The 22,574-nt window shown below is 47.7% G+C and overlaps 10 protein-coding genes across 10 annotated transcripts; 5 read left to right on the top strand and 5 right to left on the bottom strand.

The window, feature by feature from the left end:
- Positions 1 to 981: 981 nt before the first annotated feature.
- On the top strand, positions 982 to 2,313 carry FOIG_12480 (uncharacterized protein). The gene is made up of 2 exons (XM_031213390.1): positions 982 to 1,375; positions 1,424 to 2,313. The coding sequence occupies exons 1-2, from the start codon at positions 1,067 to 1,069 to the stop codon at positions 2,045 to 2,047; spliced, it is 933 nt and encodes a 310-aa protein (XP_031056721.1). The 5' UTR covers positions 982 to 1,066; the 3' UTR covers positions 2,048 to 2,313.
- A 606-nt stretch (positions 2,314 to 2,919) lies between these two features.
- Positions 2,920 to 4,575, top strand: FOIG_12479 (uncharacterized protein; the record flags this gene model as incomplete). Its single annotated transcript, XM_031213389.1, has 2 exons — positions 2,920 to 4,212; positions 4,263 to 4,575. The coding sequence occupies 2 exons, from the start codon at positions 2,920 to 2,922 to the stop codon at positions 4,398 to 4,400; spliced, it is 1,431 nt and encodes a 476-aa protein (XP_031056720.1). The 3' UTR covers positions 4,401 to 4,575.
- Positions 4,544 to 5,688, bottom strand: FOIG_12478 (uncharacterized protein; the record flags this gene model as incomplete). Its single annotated transcript, XM_031213388.1, has 2 exons — positions 5,602 to 5,688; positions 4,544 to 5,548 (listed from the first exon to the last, which is right to left on the bottom strand). The coding sequence occupies exons 1-2, from the start codon at positions 5,647 to 5,649 to the stop codon at positions 4,544 to 4,546; spliced, it is 1,053 nt and encodes a 350-aa protein (XP_031056719.1). The 5' UTR covers positions 5,650 to 5,688.
- A 539-nt stretch (positions 5,689 to 6,227) lies between these two features.
- Positions 6,228 to 7,639, bottom strand: FOIG_12477 (uncharacterized protein; the record flags this gene model as incomplete). Its single annotated transcript, XM_031213387.1, has 2 exons — positions 6,228 to 7,241; positions 7,304 to 7,639. 2 exons carry the CDS (start codon positions 7,637 to 7,639, stop codon positions 6,228 to 6,230), a joined length of 1,350 nt encoding a protein of 449 aa, XP_031056718.1.
- Positions 7,640 to 8,392: 753 nt separating this feature from the next.
- On the bottom strand, positions 8,393 to 9,566 carry FOIG_12476 (uncharacterized protein; the record flags this gene model as incomplete). The annotated part of the gene is made up of 4 exons (XM_031213386.1): positions 8,393 to 8,507; positions 8,561 to 9,292; positions 9,342 to 9,489; positions 9,539 to 9,566. 4 exons carry the CDS (start codon positions 9,564 to 9,566, stop codon positions 8,393 to 8,395), a joined length of 1,023 nt encoding a protein of 340 aa, XP_031056717.1.
- Positions 9,567 to 9,950: 384 nt separating this feature from the next.
- On the top strand, positions 9,951 to 12,591 carry FOIG_12475 (uncharacterized protein; the record flags this gene model as incomplete). Its single annotated transcript, XM_031213385.1, has 4 exons — positions 9,951 to 10,087; positions 10,140 to 11,223; positions 11,285 to 11,693; positions 11,750 to 12,591. The coding sequence occupies 4 exons, from the start codon at positions 9,951 to 9,953 to the stop codon at positions 12,589 to 12,591; spliced, it is 2,472 nt and encodes an 823-aa protein (XP_031056716.1).
- Positions 12,592 to 12,765: 174 nt separating this feature from the next.
- On the bottom strand, positions 12,766 to 14,820 carry FOIG_12474 (uncharacterized protein; the record flags this gene model as incomplete). The annotated part of the gene is made up of 1 exon (XM_031213384.1): positions 12,766 to 14,820. The coding sequence occupies one exon, from the start codon at positions 14,818 to 14,820 to the stop codon at positions 12,766 to 12,768; it is 2,055 nt and encodes a 684-aa protein (XP_031056715.1).
- A 1,288-nt stretch (positions 14,821 to 16,108) lies between these two features.
- Positions 16,109 to 18,800, bottom strand: FOIG_12473 (uncharacterized protein; the record flags this gene model as incomplete). The annotated part of the gene is made up of 3 exons (XM_031213383.1): positions 16,109 to 17,570; positions 17,628 to 18,311; positions 18,370 to 18,800. The coding sequence occupies 3 exons, from the start codon at positions 18,798 to 18,800 to the stop codon at positions 16,109 to 16,111; spliced, it is 2,577 nt and encodes an 858-aa protein (XP_031056714.1).
- A 1,035-nt stretch (positions 18,801 to 19,835) lies between these two features.
- FOIG_12472 (uncharacterized protein) lies at positions 19,836 to 20,910 on the top strand (the record flags this gene model as incomplete). Its single annotated transcript, XM_031213382.1, has 3 exons — positions 19,836 to 19,866; positions 20,066 to 20,373; positions 20,896 to 20,910. 3 exons carry the CDS (start codon positions 19,836 to 19,838, stop codon positions 20,908 to 20,910), a joined length of 354 nt encoding a protein of 117 aa, XP_031056713.1.
- Positions 20,911 to 22,404: 1,494 nt separating this feature from the next.
- FOIG_12471 (uncharacterized protein) lies at positions 22,405 to 22,572 on the top strand (the record flags this gene model as incomplete). Its single annotated transcript, XM_031213381.1, has 1 exon — positions 22,405 to 22,572. A coding segment is annotated over one exon (168 nt), but the record flags the coding sequence as incomplete, so codon positions are not given.
- Between the last annotated feature and the right edge of the window lie 2 nt (positions 22,573 to 22,574).

The raw sequence follows: 22,574 nt of genomic DNA, 5'->3' as shown, positions 1-22,574 counted from the left end.
TGAACTCATCGGGTACAACGCCCGAGGCGGGTGGAATTGGTTCTGGGCATGCTTGCAAGACGCCGTTCATGGATTGGTCCTGGAGCTCGACAGGGAGGAAAGTAGAGGGTGCGCGGTTGGCATCCAAATCATAGAGGCAGACGTCTTGTTTCCTCAGCGAATGGCATGTCCCTAGGGAGACGAACACGCTTACTGCTTTACCTCGTTTCATACAATGAGCACATGGCTGGCGACGGTCGCACTGCAGTACAAGGTTAGTCTGGGGTGCCTTGTTAAATGCAGGTGCAAATACCTTTTGTTTACGTCGCTGACACTCCCTGCACGAAATTACAGAGCGTTTGCGCCTCGGGGACTGTCCACTACTGTTGTGGCTCACAAGCATTGGAATTTACACGTCGATAACTACTAGAGCTTTGAGGAATTGCAAAAGAACAAGTAGAGCATGTTTGTGTACAAATGGGGCAGGGTATAAACCGTGAGTTAGTTGGTAAGGGACTAGAGTTTTGTTCCAATTTTGCAAAACGCCGCAACCCCGCTTCAGTATGACGAGATGCTGTGGCGCATTGCAGAGCGAGGAACATAAAGCCTGTCTTTGGGTAAGAACGCGCCTTTCCGCTCCTCAACCTGGAGCACACTAGTGCACCAGTCTCAGAGACCTAGTCGCCGATTAACAAGAGGCTGAAATTGAATATAGGGCCGGCGTGCAGGGTGAAGAGAAAGTGTATGACCGGGCGTTACAAGCGATCGCAGATACCCTCTGCCATATGGTTTTTGAAAGCTATCAGGCTCACAAAAGTAGAATTATCATCTATCGCCAGCTTCATCAGTTAGGGGTGTATTGTTACTGCTTGCGATGTTTGTGATGATCTCCTCTGGCACCTCAATGTTGAGACGCGAACATTTTTGGTCAGCTGGTCCGTTCACAAGGTTTCTGACTAAGACAATTCAAGACAACCGAGTGGGATAGATGGGGAAGATGCATTTTTCTCACAACGTACGGGGTAGTTTCGACGGTTTCACCTAGCCTCTTTACACATCATAACAGTACAATTCGGATAAGCAAACAATGGCGCCTACACGGCTTCGAGTCGAAACCCGCATCAGCCATGGCATTGCTCAAGATATGGTATCGTCTTTGATTGTGGGTAGTCAAGCAGCTGTACTCGTTGATGTACCCTTGACTATTCCTCAAGCAAAAGAGCTTGTCCCGTGGATCCGCTCCAACGCCAGTGTGCCATTAGTGGCGATATTTGCCACACATTTCCATCCAGATCACTATCTCGCTGCTCACATTATCTTGGAGAGCTTTCCTGAAGCCGACTTATATGCTGCCGAGAAGACAGTGGCTTTGATCAATGACATCATCGAGGGCAAAGTGTGTAATTGCTCAGACCAAACAATTGACTAGCTAACATAGAAATAGACTGCATTCTGGAAGTCGGCACTAGGTGGTGAAAACATTGCCAACTCGCCTAGAATCCCCAAGGCTTTCCCGTCGACCTTCTTTTCGCTTCCGGGGGACGATATTGTCCATCTTCTTGGGCCTGTCAACGGAGACAGCCCTGAGCAGACCATGTTCTGGATCCCCTCCATCAAAACATTGATTGCCGGCGATGTCGTATACGGCCATGGAATGCATATGTGGCTCGCTGATCTTGATGACCCGTCAATGACGGAAGCATGGCTCGACTCTTTGCGACTAATCGACTCTCTCAGTGCAGAGAGAATTATTCCAGGACATGCACTCAGTGACCAAGAAGGTTTCAATGGAAGTAAGGATACGGACCACACACGAGCGTACGTTCGCTTCTTTCAGAAGGAGATCGAGTCGAAACCGAGGGATACCTTTACGCCAGAAGAAATCACTGCCAAGTTTGACGAAGCTTTTCCAGAGTTGGCAGAGATAGAAGAGGGTTCGACCTCGAGGCTTTTGCTCCAGATTAACGCTCAGCATTTTGGCAAGGGAGGCCGGCGACAAAAGCACGACGTTGATCTAGTTGCACTTCAAAAGTCTTATAACGCAAGCTGGGACTTCAGCAAGAACTAATTTACGGCGACCGAATATAACAACTCCCCTGGCCGACATGGGTCAGTGCAGGTGAAAGTTGTCGTATTTTTGCTACGAAGACAATATATTTTATTGGAGAAACATGTCTACACCCAATTCACCACTCTTTGTAACCGATCGAGTCAGGATTGATAGCAACCCTACGCCGGAATAAGCGATGGGAAAACAGTACTGAGTAGATGAGTTGCATGTTGTGCTTGGTGGAGGTAATCATGCTAGTGTACGTAAAGATAGTCTTGCCCTCCTCCGTCGGGGCGTTCTGTCTTACATAGTAGAGGACAAGTACCGTGATCGTGATAAGAATAAGACCGTTAGCCCTAGAAAACATCAGCATATGAAGATCTATTACTAGCTTGGGTCTTACGTGAGGCAGGCGTAGGTCCCAGGTAGATAGTGCGGTGCGTCCCTGAAATAACATCGAGTTAGCCACTAAGCTCTTAGTGGATATTTGTGATGACGAATTACTGTGACCGGAACACCAAAGAAACCGCGATACCACCTATAATACACCCTTCAATTGCCTTGATAAAAAGGCCGACGGGACCGGCGGAGTACTAACCGAATTTGGACAGACAATTGTAATGGCGGGGCCGCTCCGACGGCATCGTGTTGCGGAAGACGGATACTGTAGGGGAGATCCAATAATACGGTCTTGGCTTGAGCACGAATATGCTTGGATAACTCTGATCACCTATTAGAATTCCTCTTCTTTCTAAGCAATTCTCAATTCGTTAACTTTGCAAATGTTCATATAAGCTGCACCTTGATACAACTTGACGGATACCTAGACCATTGTTACTCCCACGAACATCTCACTTGACGAACAACAGCATCAGACCGGTAGTTCCTCAATGGCTCCTCTCAAAGTCATCATAGTCGGCGGTGGCCTCGCCGGCGCATGTCTAGCAAATGGTCTCATCAACAAAGCCGACGGTCAAATCGACGTTACCGTCTTCGAACGTGACGAAGCTGGTTCAGAACGGGGAGGCTACCAAATCCGCCTTGGCGCTCACGCGCTCATCGGGTTCAAAGCCTGTTTGACAAAAGATCAATATCATGCCCTACTGCCCTGCTTCGGCAAATCGGGGGGCGTTGTTTCATCAGCACCTTGCATATTCAGTCCTTCTGACTTGAAGGTCCTGATTGACTTGAGTAAAGCTCCTGTGTATGAGAAGAGTGCCCCGATCGCACGAACACGACTTCGGAACTTTCTTCAGATGCCACTTCAGGAGAGGGATGTTATTCGGTTTGGCAAGAAGTTTGTTAGGTATGAAGTACTTCAAGGAGGGGTAGCTGGACAAAGCAGCATCAGGGTTCACTTCAGCGGCGATACCCACCACGACTGCGATGTCCTCATATCTGCCGAAGGAAGCGGAAGTCGTATTAACAAACAGATTGGACTGAACAACATCATCACCGAGGTGACGCCTGGACACGGTGGTTACTTAGGAAAATGCCATTTACCGTGGTCTGTACTACAGATTTTGCCGAGACAGCTTCTAGAAAAAGGAACCATATACACCGGCAACTCCAAGGCCAAAGTATTTGCCGCTGTGTATCTACCGGAATGCCTATCATCTACCAAAAAGACAGCAAATTCAGATGGCTCAGATAACTTCAAACCCAAAAACTACGACGAGGATGAAGCCTCCCTATTTCTCGGCATGGCATGGACTACAGGGCCTGAAGCCGCAGAGCTACCTCAAGTCGAAGACAAGAAGGGTTTGATGAAAAAGAAGCTCGACGAGGCTGGCTTCCATCTAGACTTTCACAAGCTGGTTGATGCTGTTGACGAAGAAGCAATCATGACGACACCTTGGAGATACGCAAGAAACGACACGCCTGTTGATTGGAGACAGCAACTTCTGTCTACGAACGAGAAAAAGTCAGATACAAGCATTGCCAATCCGCGCGTCTGGCTCATTGGAGATTCTATCCATCCAATGCTTCCGTCTAGAGGAATGGGCGCGAATAATGCGATCCACGATACAGCTGATGCACTTGGTCCATTACTGGAACTTGCCAAACTGAAGAACATGTATGGTAGTGTGACCGATGAGCAGGTTGGTGACCAGTTGGCGGTGTATGAGAAAGCCATGATGCCAAGGGCTTTTGAATGGGTCAATAAGAGCAGCAATCAACAGGTATGAATCCCTTCTTCGTAGCGTAATGATTAGAGCTGACGATGTAATAGTTACCGGATTTGGATAGTTTGATTGGTAGAGGGATAATTATTGGTCTACGAGTGATGCTTTTCGTAGTTGGTGGTTTCGTGAGCTGTCTTAGGATGTTTGGCTGGGAACCCAAGGATGATGCCCCCGAGCTTCCTTGATGGATAAATACCATTATGCATATTCTTAGCTTTTATACTAGCAAGTTCACAACAAGAAGTAGTGGCTAGCGATTAAGAGAGATGCAGACCTCAGTATAAGCTAACAAGTCCATATTTCTATAGAAAGCTAGTAACTATTCATCTTAATTCCTACCATGGCCTGGCTGGCCGCCGAAATGATCCAGCCGTCTATTCACTTTCACAAGTATCTGCGACGCGTCATATACCAAAATACACACCGATAAAACAACGACGAGCCCAGCACAGATCAAGGGCCCAAGAATTGAGAATATAGTAAGACCATACGACGCTGATTGAAAAGCGTGGTCACGACCGAGAGCCTCGGTGGCGAGCCCAACCTGCATAGATGTGAGCACGACAACTATGTATACAGTCGTCGCAGTAATCCATCCAAGATTTGCCTTGAGAAATGTTGAAGATCGGTGCCAACGGCGTGCAAAGCCTGCTGGGTTGCCTTGAATAAAGTAGTAGATATAATCCAGTCGACTTAGTTGTAACTCCTTATGGTAGAATCGTGGGTTGATGTCGGGATAGATATGCTCAGTGTCCAGCTGTCGTATGAAAGTTGTCCAATCGGACCAGCGAATGTCGTCATTAGGGAGGAGATACCTCTCCTTCGCTAGCAGTAAGTCACTTTCATGTCGAATCAAAGCGGCATAGGAATACAAAAACCCCAACGCTACTTTGTGAAGTTTCCGCTGCTCACAATCCTGCATCTCCCCATCCGCACCAGTCGAGCAATCACAATTCTCTGAACAGCAGAGGAAGTCAGTCCAGACGGCAGGCTCTAATAAGAAGCGTGGAAGCGGTTTGATAAATATCTTGCCTGTCGTCCATACAAGATGCATATCCATATCCTCCGTGATGACAATTTCTCGGTCTTTCCAGATCTGGCTGTGGAGTGGTCTGGCGGGCACGGGACTTCCCGCAATCCATAACCATCGTTGTATTCTGCTTAGGCGTTCAATATCAAGCTCTTTCATAATACAGGTAGCAAGATGACCATCGGGCGAAACCAAGTCATAAGAATCGCTGCAATAAGATGCAGGAAAAAGACTCAAGAGTGGGCTGTTCTCATGGTCTGGATTCTGGTGGTATTTCAAGAGCTGTATGGAGAACGGCGCCAGCTAAATTCCAGTTAGTTTCCCTCGGACACTTTGCAGACCAATAAGCAAGTTACCCGACTCCTGCGCACATTGGACCCTTCCAAAGCCTTCGTTTGTGCCATTATACCGCCGGAAGGATGAACAGAATTGAACGGGTGAGTGATTTTTCAGCTCAAAACACTCTGACGCAGAGAGGGATTTGCGCTAGTTATGCCACTGAACGCTGGCTGCAAGCCTGGCGCTCGGGTAGTTACGGCCTGAAGCTTTGTAATTGGCTGGGATTGAAGGTATGCAGCCAGCACCCTGTTATACATGCCTGTGCGTCTGCATAACCAAGAACTGGATAATATAACAGCTCGATTTGAAGAGAAGTGACTCGTTCTATATGGCGACTACAAGCTCTCAGCCACGTGTCTTGATTGGAAATAACGCATCTATTAAGAGAAGTGGCAAGAGGTATTAGGGCGCAGTAATAGTATGCAAAGAATTGACATGGAAAATTAGCCGCCCCATCTCATACATAGCCTTACCTCGTTGTACAAAGAATAGCTGAAAAGCTTTATGCTAGGAGTATGGGGCTGTAAGGTTCTAAATGATGTAACACACCGATAGTAATATCCGTATTTTTCTCTACGAGGGGTCATACATCTGAACTATGAAAAAGCCATAGAGACATTGGGACGCCTTTCACTACAAGATCCTAAACCCTTGCCCATTTGAAACCCGCCTGCAAATATCGTGCAGTCCCATACGCAAATACTGAAGCAATCATTGTACAACCACAAAACAACTGCAAGCCCATGAAGCTATTCCCTCCTCCACTCTTATCCGAGATTAACGCACCACCAAGCGGACTTCCCGTCAAAGCCCCAAACGCATTGACAAGTGACGCGAGTCCAATCCTTGTACCGATTTCTTCAATCGGGCTGATCTGACCAACACAGCCAGGGAAGATGGACACGTAGCCACCTGAGCCGTACCCGAAAGCAACGGCATATGCCATGATAGCCCCCGTGCTTTGACTGCCCGGGATCCAGAGCACTAGCGTCAAGATGCCTGTGAATGCGGTGATTATCAACATGCAGTTGAACTGACCGATGAGATCTGCTAGTGCACCTGCTGTCAAGCGACCAATGAGGCTGATACCGTTGATAAGAGGGAGAAGGTAAGGAACAAGATCTGAAGAAACGCCGCTTGCCTTAGCCTGGATGATAATGTAGTTCAAAGGTAGAAACATTCCCCAAAAGAATAGAAAGCCACCAAGCATTGTCAAAAGCATGACTGGCTCTTTGAAACACCTTTGATAATCTGATAACGCGAAAGGACGAGGTTTCGGTGGCGTCCGCGACTTGATCAACACGCACGAAATCGCCATGAAAGCCAAGAACATAAATCCCACCACTCTCAATGTCCATCCGAAACCGATGATCTTGAACAAGCGAGATAGCATAATTGGAAGTACTATACCACCGGCGGAAGATCCAGAGTTGACGATACCAAAGACAGTACCGCGTTTCTTTCTGAACCATGATGTTGTCGAGGTAAGAGAAGCGGTGAAGACGGCACCTGAGCCCATTGAGCTTAGTAGAGCTTGCGAGAGGAGGATCTGGTAGTATTGCGTGGATAAAGAGAGCATCATTATGCCAAAGACGTATACTGGAGCGCCGATGAGAAGAAGCCATCGAGGGCCGTATGAATCATAGACACGACCCCACTGCGGGCCGCGCTGTTAGTTTCATATTCTGAACTGTTGACGGTGTTGAGGGGGCGACTTACAACAGCCGAACCGCCGACCTGGAAGAAAACTTGCAAACTCGTGATCCAACTGATTGTGCTTGGGCTGTAAAGTGCCAAAGGGCCGGTCTGGTAGTATTCAAGAAATACGCCGACGCATGTTACTAGGCCGAAGGTACAGAAGAGACCAAACCAGCCTCCGACAACGACGAGCCATGCTTCCCTGCCGCCTTCGGGATATTCGGTCTCGCTCGCCGGAGATGTCGCTGGTGATTCTGGTAGTGCCTCAACCTGGGGACCCTTTTCGGATGTCTCGATGTCGACATCTTGTCTGATAGAGCTTGTGTCATTCGAGAGTGAGCTCTCAGTTTGGGCCATGGGGATTTAGTGCTTTGGTAGACTTGGGATGAGTTTATTGAGGGACGATGAATTCACAATGGTGTCGAAGCAATACCTGGTTGCTAAGATTTTGTGTTGAGGTAGTCATAGAAAATCGGAATCGCGGAGTCTGGACCCGTACCGAGCCGATAGAAGCAGATTATAGACCAACTTTGCAGCGGCAATAGCAGCTAAGAACGAAGTGAAGTAATGCTATAAGCTAGTAGCCAGCGGAGGTGCACCGGCTCAAGATAGTTCCCCACGGTGAAAGAGTCGAGGTCTGACATGTAGCCGACGGGGCCGCGCGGGGGATAATGCAAACCTCGTTGAGACCTAGTCTGAGAGGAGAAGAGAAGTCAACTAAACCACCTCAGATACTTGGCAATTTATGGCCTCATGCTGGTGGCGGAGGATCGGGCGTTTTGCTTCTGTGAGATCATTCTGCAAGATATGAGATTAGCATTCTATATGGTAGCAGGATCGACCTTTCTCGCGAGAAGTAGATGACTTAAAATGGATAGCAGCATAAGAAAAGATCCATGTTCGCTGTATTGGAGAACTATGAAATATCTGTTATTTGCGCTATGTGATGGATGGTGAAGGTATGGTAGGACCCTATAATCTCCATTATACGAAGGAGTCACGAGAAATGCTAGTACAGTTATGTATGCAAGCTGCCCTACTGCATTAAATTAGTTCCGAAGATTGAAACGTAGCATTAAGTTCTATGAGACGCCCAGCACCAATGGTAAGCTATATGTCCAGCGTGACCGGCTGCGCAAAATCCATCGTCAAAACCTTTGTCTTGCCATTCTCCTCGACAGCCTTTGTAGCCGCTTCAGTCTTGATCCTCCAAGGGGGGATACATCTGTAATATGTCAGAATCTTCCATTCCAGCTTTACTCGGCCAAGGTTGCGTACGCTTCATCATGTAAACACCAGATCACCTGAGACGGATTCCCCAACCAACCAACCGTCATAGCTGCAAACTCAGCCGCAGAACCATCAAAGGGCCTACCATTGAGATTCGCCCTTCCAGCAATAGCCATTATCGCAATATCAGGCTTTGGCTGTAAGTCTCGCAGAATACCCTCATAACCTCCTAGATGTGCACTCCAAAGCAATGCTTTCTCACCAATGACAAAGTTGAACATCAATTGCCCACCATCACTGTGTGAAAAGAGGTTTTGCTTTCGGTCGCCGACATACTCGATAAAGGAGCGATGGCCAGGTGTTAGTTTCTCCGGCGGCATGAGCTCTCCGATCTTGAGCAAACCGTATTTCATGCCGATTGTGATATCGAGAGTACAGCTATAGGGACTCGCTGAGCCTTTGTATACAGTCGCTGTGTCGATAACTTCAGGGTGATCTGTAGGCATCATGCAGTGTAGTGAAGGCCAAACATCAACTGAGAATGCTGCAAGTTTATCCAGTGGACGTCGAGGTGCTCCAGGAGGACCGGGACAGAACAAGGATGGGTTGGCATTGGCTTTATTCCAGGTCTCGCGAGTGAATAATGGAATTCGCTCGCCGCCTTGAACAGGCAGGAGTTGGTGTTCTGGAACGCCGGCTTCTCTCAGGAGGTTGATCGCTTCGTTATTGGCTATGACGATGGCGCCGGTCCTGATGGCGATGCGATCTGCGCCGGGGAGGCTTTTCCTCCAGATTAGGGAAGCCTCTTCGTGAGAGTTATAGAACTTACTGGTCGAAATGAGCATGTGAGATAAAGATATAGTCGACCTCTTTTACTTCGTCAACTGGGACATAAGTCTTCAGTACGGAAGGTCTGTCGAGCCAAGTATCTAGGAAGACGGTGACGCCTCTTGTTCGAAGGCGGAATGTCGTGGCACCTATTGGTTCAATGACAGAGCATGTTTAGAGAAATGGAGATAAACATACCGAACCATTCAAGGGTAGAATCTTCCATTTCAATTTTGATCAGGTCGACGACAACTGGGATCTTTGTTCGTGAAGTGGGCTTTGATGCTTACGCATAGAGGGCTTCACCGCCGTTAGGTTATTGAGAAGTCAAAGCTAAGTTATGCTGTTCTGACATGAAACTCAGCCGCTAGCAGCTAGAGAAATATCATCTCTTAAGCTGAAAACCCTTTACCGATTTATTTAATAGCAAGAGTCCGTTGTTCCGTGAGTTCTTACCCTGGAGGAGGCGGGGCCGGCGGGGTAAATAGCACGCATCCAAACGTCGTTAGCACCCCACCATCGTCAAATAACCAGTCCCGCCGCTTCTCACACATCTTTTACTCGTTTACGAAACCTTGCACCAATTTGTACCGCATCGGAGTACTAAGTCATGGAGCCGAATCCATTATCCTGTGGCCATTGTGGGGAGACGTTCCAACGCCGTGAGCACCGCGATCGACACGTCCTACGACACACGGGCCTCAAGCCGTTTCAGTGCAACGTCTGCTCCAAGTCGTTCTCTCGCAAGTCAGTCACTGACTGCGCTCACGGACGCGGTGATCTTGCTGACCTAATATAGTGACACCCTTACTCGTCATCGAGCCTTGCATGATAGTCAACCTGGCACGTCCAAAACTCGCCGTCGCCGCCGTGGTCAAGCTTGTGCACCCTGTTCAAGGGTGAAGCAGAGCTGTGATGGAGGCCATCCTTGTTCGCGATGTGAGACTCGCAATTCAGAGTGCATTTATCCTGATAGGGTATCTAGTGCACGGCAAGATGATAGTGATACTATAATCGTTGGAGAGTCATCCCAAGGCCAAGACATCGCTGCTTCATCGCCCCTCACAGCTCAAGGCGCAGACTTCCAGGAGGAAGCTTTTATACCTGGTGACCTTCATGTCGCTTCAGAAGTATGGGACAATCCTCCTTCTATTCCCTCTGATACTAGTGGAATGCCGACGATAGCATCAAGCACCATATACACAACAGTCCCAGATGCTTCTTCCAGCTGGGCTTATCTTCCAACCTTGCCCGATGCTTTTCCTTTCGGCGCGGATATTGGCAGTCTTGATGCCATATCAAATATTCCATGGATGTCTTGGAATCCTGTGATGGCTCATTTCCCTTTTCCCTGGTTCATGGACGAATTGGAGATGCCACTTGAGCTACCGGATATGGCACATCCTCCTGAAGACGCAGCACATCACGCAGCCTCGGTTCAACAGACTGCAACTGGCTCGGCTTCTACCAAGACTTATTTAAGTCCTGAACATATATGCTCTTCTTATACGCTGCCATGCCGTTCATTCCCAGAGCCGCAAGCCATGAGTTTGCAAATGGCTAAGGCCGAAGTCTTTGGGCATATCCATGAGCTACCTAGACAGGCCGTAGAGGGCTTGAACAACTTCTACAAGACGCAGCAAAGAGACTCAACTCTACTAGTAATTCCTGAAGACATCCTCCACACCTTCGTAGAACTATACTTTGAGTACTTCGATTCCCAGTTCCCTTTTCTTCATCCATCTCGCTTGGAGGACCCAGATCTCCCATGGGTTATGTTATTAGCCGTTGCAGCGGTCGGAAGCCATTATTCTGAGATTCAAGGCGCAGGTGAGTATAACTCTGCGTTATCTGACCTACTAGCCCGAGCTGTTGAACTCACTGTAAGTAGAGTCACAGATGGCCAAGCATTGTATTATGTGGTATCTAACCCTCAAGCCTCAGGTACATGATGACATATGGAATGTCGACGTAACAGCAGTACAGTGTGTCTTTCTCTTACATGTTCTGTGGCTATTCTCAGGCTCGCACAGCGACAAGATCGTTCTGCAGCATAGGCGAAGTAGCCTAGCGACGATGTGCTGGGACCTCATTGGCAAGGCTGACAAACGCAGACACTCGAGTCAGGGTGAGCTTGACAACGAAGCAGCATGGCAAGCTTGGATCGCTGAGGAGAGTGAACTACGTCTAGTCACTTGTGTACGTGTGTTGGAGTGTTTGAGCCATATCTTTCTAGGTACACCGCTGGTGTTCAACCTCCGTGAGGCGACGCGACACCTGCCGTGTCCTGAAAGGCTATGGCGGCCTCGGGATGCTTCAGAGTGGAAATTACGACAAGAAAACTCCTCTACAGGTATCCTAATTGTCACTGGCAGTAGGGTACATTACATGGCTGATCATTTTTTCCAGGACGCCAACCTAAGCTAGATACGTTTGCCGCCAAGGTTATTCCTCTCGAACTATACATCGACGACAGGAATTACTACCGCCAACTGCGCAATTCCCAACTCTTGCAGTCGTCATTTGCCTCATACCTGAGCTCTTCAACAAATAGTGATACTCAACACGTGCCGAACCCTTCGCGTCACAGACCTGACACCAGTAGGAGCGAAAGTGTGCTTCTGGACACGACGATCGATCAATTGACCTTGAAAAGCTTGTTGGGCCCTGGAGAGTGTACAGACACACTTTTACATGTCATTGCAATCCTGAGGTTGATTCCGCTTGAGACTTTACACTCTGCTACAGGCTGGGAGACGAACAAAGAGCAGATGATGAAGTCCAAACTGTACCTAAACGACTTCTTTAAGAATAGTGGTTTGAAGGCGCGCAAGGGTCTATGGCATGCTACCTGCATCTTCAAAACAACGCGGAGTTCACGTCGACTTGCGTGTTATGACGCCCTCAGTCTTACGGTGGCGATGGGCTATATATACTGCTACAGCGAAACACGCGCATTGTTGGTGCCGTCCCCCACGCGTCCGATGATTACACGCCTTGATCAATTGCAAGACAGAAAAGCCATTGAAAGATGGATTGAGAATGGCGGTGATGACGTCGTTCACTTGACCGGCGTTGGAATACTGGATGGCTCTGACCATTGCGTGCGTTTCCTTCGAGATTTGGAGAGGACGTTGGTATCTCAGATCGCGTGGCGAGGCTTCTGTCGTGCTTTTGCTAGTAGTTTCGCTCAGTTGAGACGTGGTGAGACGCCGACGAAGACTTCTAGAGAGTACAATAATGCTGAATGACTGCTCTCCATATATAAGAGGAAGGACCAACGTACAATGAACAACCTTGTAAGAACATGGCAACGTTTAAGCATAAGGGTGTCTACACTGTCACTGCGAAATAAGCTAAGATGGCGTGGAGAAGGAATTAAATAATTATTATACGGTGAAGAATACTTGCTACTCCTGCGAACGTTAGGCGGTACAGCCAGGGCACTCAAAGCAAGAGTTATCACTCCACGTCCCATCCCTCGAGTGATCAGGCCAGTCTCTGAAGTCCGCCACCTTAAGCTCCCTGAACGAAAACATACACCTATCATCCTTATACCCAGACCCAACACAGTAATCCAGCGCCATACAAATAGCCGCACACTTCTCGGGTGAGCTCTGATCAGGATACGTCGCAAGGTCCCACTGGTTGTACGCCTCCCAGAAGCCCTGGTAGTTGCACAAAGCACCCGGTTTGCCAGATACAGCGCGACAGCTATCGCCTTGTTCGTACGAGCAGTATTTCGTGGTGGGGAGAGTGGCGGTCTCAGAGCAAGTTGGGCATGTCCAGCAGGAGTTGTGGCTCCAGACGGAGTGATCCCCAGGCCGATCTTCATGTGACACCATGTCGGATTGCTGGATTTTCTTGGAGGTGAAGAGGCAGCGGTTCTCGGTCTGGTAGTAGCCAGAGGATTCACAGTTCTTCAGAGTCTGGCAGATAGCAGCGCATTGGTAAACATCATCTTGGTAAGGATAATCTGCGCGAGACTCTTTCCATGTCGTGCCGGTGAAGAGGGCGGCCCAGATGCAGAGGGTGTCGCTGTGGTCTTTGAAGCGGTTGAACTCGCATTCTTGACCGCGGTTGTAGATGCAGACATCAGCTGGTGATGTCGTAGTTGCCGGGCTCTCAGATGTTCTGGTAGTAAAGGTTGTTGGCTTGGGGGCGATGGTAGTATCAGTGTTAACAGGCGTAGAAGAAACCTCAGCAATAGTTGTTTCTGCAGATCCATGCTCACAAGCAGAGCATGTGAAACAATCCATTGCATACCAATCAACATCAATACCATCATCCATCATATCCCGAACCTCAGAGCGCGTAACAACATTGTTTGAGAAAAAGCACTTTCTTGGCGCAAACATGTAGCCCGCTGATTTGCAACCAGGCAGCGTCTTACAGATCTCGGCACAGTCTTCGGCGCCGTCGTACCAAGGTCGTGTCTCGTCGTCGTCTTGGTTGGGGAGCTGGTATGTCAAACCGCTGTAGAGACCGTAGACTCTGCAATTCCACGCGGGGTTGTTGTCAAAGCCGTCGCGGAGGTCGCATGTTGGTTTGCAGGCAGTTTCAGTGGGCTGAGCGGGACGTGTAGTGTCGGTGTTGGGGGAAGAGGTGGAGGTGGTCCCGGGCATGGTTCTCTCAGTAAAGACCTCCGATGAGGAACTGGCCGAGGTCGTCTCGGGCTCGATGGTTCGCTCGGTAGATGTTGGCAGAGACTCGGATGTCGTAGCAGGGTTTGTAGTGGGCACGCCAAAGTCGAGGACAAAGTTGCCAATGTTGGCTGGGGTGACTTGATTGGAGATGAAAATTGAGTCGACCAAGATAACGGAGATGCCGTTGCCAGAACAAGTCATGGAGATGGCAAAAGTGGCAGAAGCAGATTCAGCGTCAACCTGCTCAAGAACATGAGTCCAAGACACGCTAGTTCCGACAGAGGAAAGAGACTGCGAGTAGAACTGCTTGTTGCCCAGAGCTGCAGTGACGGTACAATCCTGGCTACCAGCCGAAGCGACGAGGTAGTAGAATTGAACGGTGTACTTCCTCTGAGAGCCAGTGCTCAGCGAGTTGAGAGTCTGCCAGATACTAGCAAACGATCCAGTGTCTCGCTTTCCAGCTGGGTTTCCAGAAGCAGTCAACGCAGCGCAACCATCATCTGGACTACCATCGGCCTTGTAACATCCACCTTGATGGAACTCAGCATTTCCGGACGCGCCGAAATTTGTGAGTCCACTGGGCGGGTTATTCGCATTACGAGCGGCGAAGCTACCTCCGTCAATGGCGTTGGTGATGATGACATCGACGTCTTGAGTTGTAGTTGTCGATTGGGGAACGGTCAAGCTGGGGATCTCGGATGTTTCGGAGATGTCGGTCCGGACGGAGGATGTAAGTGCCAGACTAGATGCCGGCGTTGGACCACTGGGCTTACAAGGACCGGCAGTGGCCAAGTTAGCCAGGGCCAGGCCCGCGAGAGCAAGTATAGACTGCATATTGAAACAAGCTCAGTAAAAGCGACCACAAAATTGGTCAAAAAACGAGTGAATGAGAGCTTACCTCTGCAAAACAAAATCGTGCGATGCTGGTTTATTATGTATGGACCCCTTGTTCCGCCAAGTCTTTACTCGACTCAGCTTTGCGAAACTATTGACAGCATCACGGTCGAGATTTACTGTTTTCAGGGCCCATGATCAAAATTTGGGTTAGCGAGCTGTCACTATTGACAACTATTGATCATTATAGCGGGCCGTTTTGGCCGTACCTTGCAGGACTGAGTCTAGAGCCCGAGACCTAAACCAAGTTCGCGATAGCTGTTGGTGCAGCGCCAATCAGGTTCTACGGTTCAATCCACTACGGAATTGCCGCTGGTGAAGTCGTCTGGCTTTAGCTGCAGAAGGAAATAAGCCAGTAATGTTTGCGATAGGGTAGGCGATTTCTGGAAATGCCAAACAAGTTCTATCAAAGCCGTGAATCTTTAATCATTGACCTGAATATTAGTTAAGGGCAACAAGAACCTTAATACCCAGCACCTAACCGGTAGTGACCGTTTTGAGTGCTTGGAAAAAATGATTATGGTATATGTATAATATGGTTAGGGTATGCTTTACCTACTCTTGATTAAGAATTAAAGATTTAAATATACTAACAATATGCGGAAGCTAACACATAGTAAGCTAAGTTTAAGCATTATCCCAATTATTCATAGCCGCTTAACTCCATATGTGGTTAATGATGTATGCTAACCAGAGACCAATTCTCAGGCTGCAGCTTCACGGACAGGCGTGCAGAGGGAACTTACCTGAACGCATCGAGGTTCGTCACGCTAGAGCTTCCAGCTCTAAATCAGGGATCAGACAGAGATCAGTAGCTGAGTGTTTCCTAAATGATTATACTAGAGTTGGAAATAGCAAAGTGCAGTAGGACTGACGTATCGAGCCTTTGGTACAGTGGAGATAAAGGGTTAAGAATAAAGATCATAGAGGAGGATGAGCTTGGAATATATGAAAATCTTTTATTAATATGCTAACTCTATCCCTTCTAATTAGTCTATGTCTGGACTAGTATATGTTAGATTGTCTCTTCTACCTCAGATTGTAACTTGAACTTTAACCTCTATGGGATAATAGCATGGACATCACTTGTAATACTAATCTGTAATTAAATTACTAAAAGAAGATAACTTATACTTTCACTATTACATGATCTCATTTAAACGTAATGTTAAGCCTTCTTAATCCTTAATCTTAAAAGGTTGTACTATGACAAAAGGTTAAATGCCTGTTAATATTTACTAGGGTTTCTTATCATATCCTCGCAATTGGCGTCGAATCTCAGGTTGTAAGTTCGCATGTTCTGCATCCACCGCTCAGTTCGTTTCAACTCCTTGTCTTGGCCAAATAGCGTGTCAATGAAAACAACGCCAGCGTTTTTCTCGACATCTTGCTTCGGCTTTTCCGTCTCTTCCACATTACCTCCCTCGTTAGACGCTACCGTTTCTTCAGTTTCCTTGTTCAAACCATCTGATTCGCTCTTGGCCTCCTGTGAAAACTTCTTGTCGTTGCCGTCTGAGTTGCCCTGCTTGTGAACTGTGTTTTTACGTTTCCTTTCTTTAAGCTTGTATGCTTCCAACATGGGAGCCTCGCACTTCTTGAGCAGCGACACCAGTTTCGCCCATAACCTCTCCCCTGCTTCGATAAATTCCTCTACCAAGTCCTTAGAGTCCACTAACCTGACCCTTTCTACTGTCTCCTCCGCTCTCTTCACTTTGCCAGCCAGCTGAATGAGTAGCAGCCAGAATTCTCCCGCCATATCCGATATTGGTGTCGAAGGTCCATGAGCGTATACAGACCAGTCATAAACCCATTTCCCAAAAGAAAAGGCGTCGAAAACGCTACCAAGGAGCAAGATTGGTTCCTCATCTGGGTCCCAGTGCTTTAAAGAATATCCAGTGGGGATTTTATGGCGCTTTGCATCTGCTTCTGTTGCCTTCCGGACGTCTCGCACGTCTTTTTTCACGGATTTCTTCTTTTCCTCAGATCCCGTATCCCGGGATGTTGATGGTCTTTGCGGGACACGTGTGCTTTCGCACTTCCGTCGAGGGTGTTTGGATTTGAAACCACCCGGCAACACGCTCTCAAAGCCATATGCGCCTGGGCCAGGAATCTTGTCGTCCGGATATCCGTTGTGGCCGCCACTCTTTTGGGACGGTATGCCACTCACATAGGCAGTTCCGAACCCGAGTTGTTCTCCATAAGACTCAGATTGTAGCTGCGATACTCTTTTATTCTTGCCCCAGGGTTGTGACTCGATGGTCCTCGATGGTGTTTCAATGCTGTCACTCTCGGTGATGTTATCTGAGCTGCGACTCGTTTCTTGTTCTTCGAAAGCAATGTGTTGTGCTGAAGCTCCGAACTTTCGTTCTGTCTCGGAGTCTGGTGGAGTTGGTCGTATAGCAAGCCGCAATATCGGTAGTACAGTCACTCGCCTGATCCCTGTCAAGTCGGCATCATCCGAGTCAGAACCAGCATTACGCGCGTCTGTTGGTTTCCTTTTGGCCCGTAGCGCTCTTCTTTTGTCTAGAGGGGCCCCCTTTCTTTTGCGAGATTGACCAAGCTTAGATGGGTTACTTCCCGGCTTCAAGTTTGGATCATTAATTCCCGAGTCAGGAGCATTGGGTGCTACTGGAAGCTCTTCATCGTCAGACATGCCTGGTAGTTTTCGAAACAACTGCTGACACGAAGGGCTACGATCTTTTTAGCCAAACAGTTAGAACGTGCTGAGTGTATCGGGTTGGGCCTACCATTGAATAACAGTCCCTATAACTCCTTCACACATTGCTCCGCATGATGGAAACGGGCACTTTAGGGATTGGGCTTCATCCTCATCCTCCTTAACTTCACAAATCAGACTCATGTTGATCCGAGACCCTGGTGTGATAGCCAAGCTCCAATGAACATCTCGATCAATCTCGTCTCCGGTTTGATGATCCTGTAGGAGGAATCGATTCTGGGCCACTCGTCTGCCGCCCTTTCGACCCTTGAACTTGCCATGTAAAGATCCTTCAAAGGCGTTCCAAGAATCCACAAAATTAATCAATATGATCGAATCAACACCTAGATAATCCTCAAACGTAAAATAAGGGCCCATATGCGGAGGGCGCTCGAGACGACCTATAATGTTGTTGTGCATGGTGGATAATAAAGACAAGACGGATGTCCCAAGGTAAGACATGCCCGAAACACCTCGCAGTACAGCAAGACCCAGAGAGTTGACTGTTTGTGTGACTATGTCGAGTCGCCTAGTGACAACCATACTAATGTTGAGTAGATATTGTTGCGTATTAGCCGAGGTGGTTTTAACAGCTCTCAGCTCTTCTTCAAGGCAAGTGAATCGATCTCCAAAGTCCTTTTGAAGTTTGCTTACAAGTTCTTGGGTATCACTTTGGTCTTTCTGGCTACTATTAAAGTTGCGTTCCATCAAACGCCTTAAAAAGCAGGTTAGCCATGAGATGAAAGGACTAGCTTGTGATGGGCGATACTTACGCAAATGCATCAAACTGCAGTGATTGAATGATGGATGTATAACGATTGAGGTCCAACAAAAACTTTTCTGTCTCCTTCTTCTCAAGACTCCATTGTACTTTTTTTGCAACCTTTTTTATCCGTCTCTCAGTCGAGCCTTGAGACAGAGTTGTGTATTTTTGCACCTTAACTGCAATGTCCTCCAGTCTTCTCTCAGCCTCATCCACGACACTCTCGAGCGTGTTCCGAATATCTTGGAACTGGGGCGCGTTGTAGTACTCATCGTAGGAGCGCTTTGCGAGGTCCAAGTTCAGTCGAAGAAAGATGAGTTGTTGCCTCAACGAGTTGTATTCCCAAGCCGAGCCCCGACTGTCATCGAGTAATTCGATAAAATCCTTGATGAGCACACCAATGGAGATAAAATCCCCAACGGCGCCGAATGTCACCTCCATTGAGTGGCAGTGATGGCAGCCTGGTGCATCTTACTCAAGGCCAACCCTCATGAGAATGAGGAGGAGTAAGGGTAAGGTGAATCAAATGAAGATGTTTTGTCAGCCTTTGCCAAGATGCGGCACAGTCAGTGTCGGTCAGCCCCGCACTCCGCCTTGAGGCTGTGTGAGACAAGTTGTGACGAATGACCTCTGGAGTACGCGCCATCCTGGCAGTTATCTCAGCTCCGGCCTAGCCCATTCGGGCAAAGGAAAGATATTGTTGCAAGCGACCTGTATCTAGCTAAACTAGCTTTAACCAAGAAGATTTCAATACACCATCCGTTTTAGATGCAAGCTCCTTCAGTACCTCACCATGCATTACATGGTACACATAACATGATAAGAGACTGACTCATCCAAGACATACATGTTCGCCAATGAGGCCCTGGTCAGCAGCCCGATTATGCAGCTCTGGACACATAAGATGCGGGGCTGTGTACACTATAGGCATAGCCCCCAATAACATGTTTGTAATTGTTCGGTATGAATTATTTTGTTTCTCACAACGTTAAGTATTACTCCCTACACCACGACGCTCGACTTCAAACTTTGTTATTTTGAAATTATTCTCTTGATATCCTTGTGACCTAGAGACAGCGCTGGCCATGGAGGTCGTTGGCGGTCATCGCGGGGGTTCCGGGTCTTATTCAGATTATCCAGGCAGTAACAACAGCCGTCCGCGAAGTATCAAAAAAGGATGTCGCACCGAAAGTAGCTCAAAATATGATTTAAAGCCTTCAAAATGTCGAACATATTCTTGAACAGGGGCGTCAATAACACTTATGGGATGAACGGCAATTTGATCAGCATAAGGCAACCATTGAACAGTGTACGAAAGAGCTAGACTCTCTCAAGCTTGTGCTCCAGCCTTCTAACCTCAAAAGGGTACCTCGGAGATCTCTTAAGAAGTTTTGTCTTATCTTGACTAACCTCGAAAAAACACTCAATGAGTGGTCGACTCGTCTAAGTCGGATTCAAACAGATCTCACATTAATCATGACGGATGTTCAACAGCATGTGATGAGAAGTAGGTTGTTGAATAAACGTTATGAATAAAGCTAAATAATTCGTAGATATACTGGATGAAACTGTCACTGCCCGTTTGCGAGCTGATTTGCATCCCTGAAGCGCCAGCCTTATTCCCGACAAGACACCTGGGACATGCGAATGGATTTGGTCGCATTCGACGCTCCCTGACTGGGTCAAAGGCTCTTCAACCATACCAGATTCCTACCTAAACCGTACCCTTTGCATTTGTGGCATGAAAGCCTGCGGAAAGTCGGTTCTCATTAAATCCATTGCCCAGAAACTTGGAGAACAATGCCAGATCAACTTGCACTTTTCGTTCTGGTCAGGCAACGAAAACCAACGGAAACTAGAGGACCTCTTGAGGACCCTGGTGTGGCAAATTTCAAGGCGTATTAAAGAGACTGATCTTGAGAAAGTGTTCAAGTTGTTGACCAGAAGTAAGGGCATCGATAAGCGGAGCCTTGTCGAGGCAATCCACGTTGCTTTATCTGGTATCAGCCAGAAGGTATACTGCACCATCGACGGCATTGATGAGTCTAGCAAGGACTGGAACAGTGATACAGACGGGTGTCTATCAATTTCTGGACCTCTTCAAGGATCACACAAAACCTTAAGTGCTCCTAGCTGGTCGAGAGGCCTCAGCGCGAACGCTTCTCAAGAACGATGTGCCAAGGCTGCAGATTACAGAACATCTCATAAGAGGGGATATAGACAAGAAAATTGCAGTTGAGAAAAATCATTCGCTCCAGAACTATTCACCACTTATAAGAGCCCAGATGCAGAAACATTTAGAGTCAAAGACTCAAGTTATGTTCCTCGGGGTAGCATTGGTCTCGAAAGAGCTGAGGTGTTGCTTTAGTGTTGAGAATGTTGGGCAAACGCTGAAACAAGTTTCCCACGACGTCGATCGCGAGTATCACCTAATATTCTTACAATTTATAACTAGGACAAAAGTAACTCCGAGGAAAGCTTCGATATCGAGGAAGCGTGCGAGATATATTTTGTCTTCCATACTAACCTGCCCTAGGCCCATGACGGGTGAGGGTAAGACCTTGACTTATTTACAGTTTTAAATAATAATAGCCTAGTAATATAAGCCTAATATCCTATTAGAACAGTCTCTTCGAGGTCGGAGGTAAGCGATAAGTACATGAAGCTTAAAAAAACGACGACTAAAAGCTTTCCACGCCTAGCGAGAAGCGTCAGGAGATAGCTTGGGGCTACACAACATGGTGGGATTTGGGGCAACTGTTTTAGGAAGGATTAGACTGGCGATTGGTCTCTCTAAGAATAGATTTTATAGCGTCGTAAGCTGAAACGAGCATAACAATAAACTTGCAGATTCCACACGTGACTCTACAAGGCTGAGTACTGGCTACCCCAAAAACAATGCCATAATCTCTTCATTCTCCATACTCACTCCGTTCGCGAAAAACTAATTGTCGCGTCAACTGTCACCTTCAAACTCATACAAAAGAGTCTCCATTTTCTTTCTCAAACTATTATCGGCGGCCCTGGTTTTGTCGCTATGTTGAAGCAGCGTTGCAGTACACGGCAACCCCGCACCCACGCCGGCTCTAGGGGAGATAGTGAAGTTGATGTTTCACCTGCCTCGAGAGATACATTCCCTTTGTATTGGAGATATCAGAGTGAGCTAGAAAGCTATGATGAGGCTGCCAAACAGGGATTGAAAGACGATCTCGAGGAAAAGTCGAGACTGAAAGGAGAGCCAAGGGAAAGAATAAACAGAACAGAAAAAGAACGAAGAATAAGCCCGCAAGGGCAATCCTATCACAGAGTCCGTAAGCCCCAAATTCAATCAGGGTCTTCCAATCGAAATGGAGAAAGTGACTACTATGACATTGATCATTCTGGGCGTCCCTCCAATCGCACCTTCAACCCGAACACCATCGCCATTCCGAGAGTACTTATGACGTAACCGCTAGGGTCGTAGCAGCGTGGATAAAAAGTAGATAACCAGGCGGGATTTTAATAGTCCTTTATATAGTAGGGTTTAGGGTTAGTTTTAAACTAATTAGCAGCTCGACCCAGTATTAGATGATCAAGTATTAAAAATTAAGCAAAATAACTTTTTTCATTAGACAATTTATATTAAGTTGCCTATAAATAGAATCTAGGGATTTGGTCAGTTTTTTGCCTGACGTTCAGTCTGGTTGGTCTCACAGTATGTATTATTCCAAATTTGATTAATCCCAGATTCGATAAGGCTAACCAGAATTACGTGACTGTGTTGCCTTGCAGAGACTCGCTTACAGTTGCATCGTATCCGTAAGAGACATCATATCATGTCTCCTTTCTTCTGCATGTGGCTTGCACTTGGACCTCTCAGAGTTAAGGAAGAAGTTACCCGGTATCATTAGCCGTAATTTCCAATGCAGATTCTGGACACCTTCCTTTGTCATCATACTTTCTTGGCATACAAGTGTTAAGAAAGTGGCCCTGTCTACACCTAAATCCTTAACAAGTGCACAACAAACGACTCAATCTGCGCTTTGCGCAGCCGCAAGCCGCGGCGATGGCTTCGTCTTCAACGAACCCGCCCGCTGCCCCGGACCCCTTCGATCTGGGGATCCACACTCCCGCTAATCTGAACCGAGGAGCCCGTGCAATCCTCCTGCGAGACAGCCCCGCGGTCGTGAACACCCCCATTGGTGTTTCACATGGACCCGAGCGGACGGCTCAGAC

The sequence above is a fragment of the Fusarium odoratissimum genome (genome assembly GCF_000260195.1).
Source record: "Fusarium odoratissimum NRRL 54006 unplaced genomic scaffold supercont1.27, whole genome shotgun sequence".
In the NCBI taxonomy this organism is placed as follows: domain Eukaryota; kingdom Fungi; phylum Ascomycota; class Sordariomycetes; order Hypocreales; family Nectriaceae; genus Fusarium; species Fusarium odoratissimum.
Note: the sequence above shows the minus strand (reverse complement) of the source record. Positions and strands in the feature narration are given on the sequence as shown.

What these genes read in the sequence shown, in the direction of transcription:
- FOIG_12480 (XM_031213390.1), top strand. Translation starts at nt 1,067, where the DNA reads ATGGCGCCTACACGGCTTCGAGTCGAAACCCGCATCAGCCATGGCATT. An exon ending in ATGACATCATCGAGGGCAAA is followed by an intron (nt 1,376 to 1,423) that starts GTGTGTAATTGC and finishes ACATAGAAATAG; the next exon opens with ACTGCATTCTGGAAGTCGGC.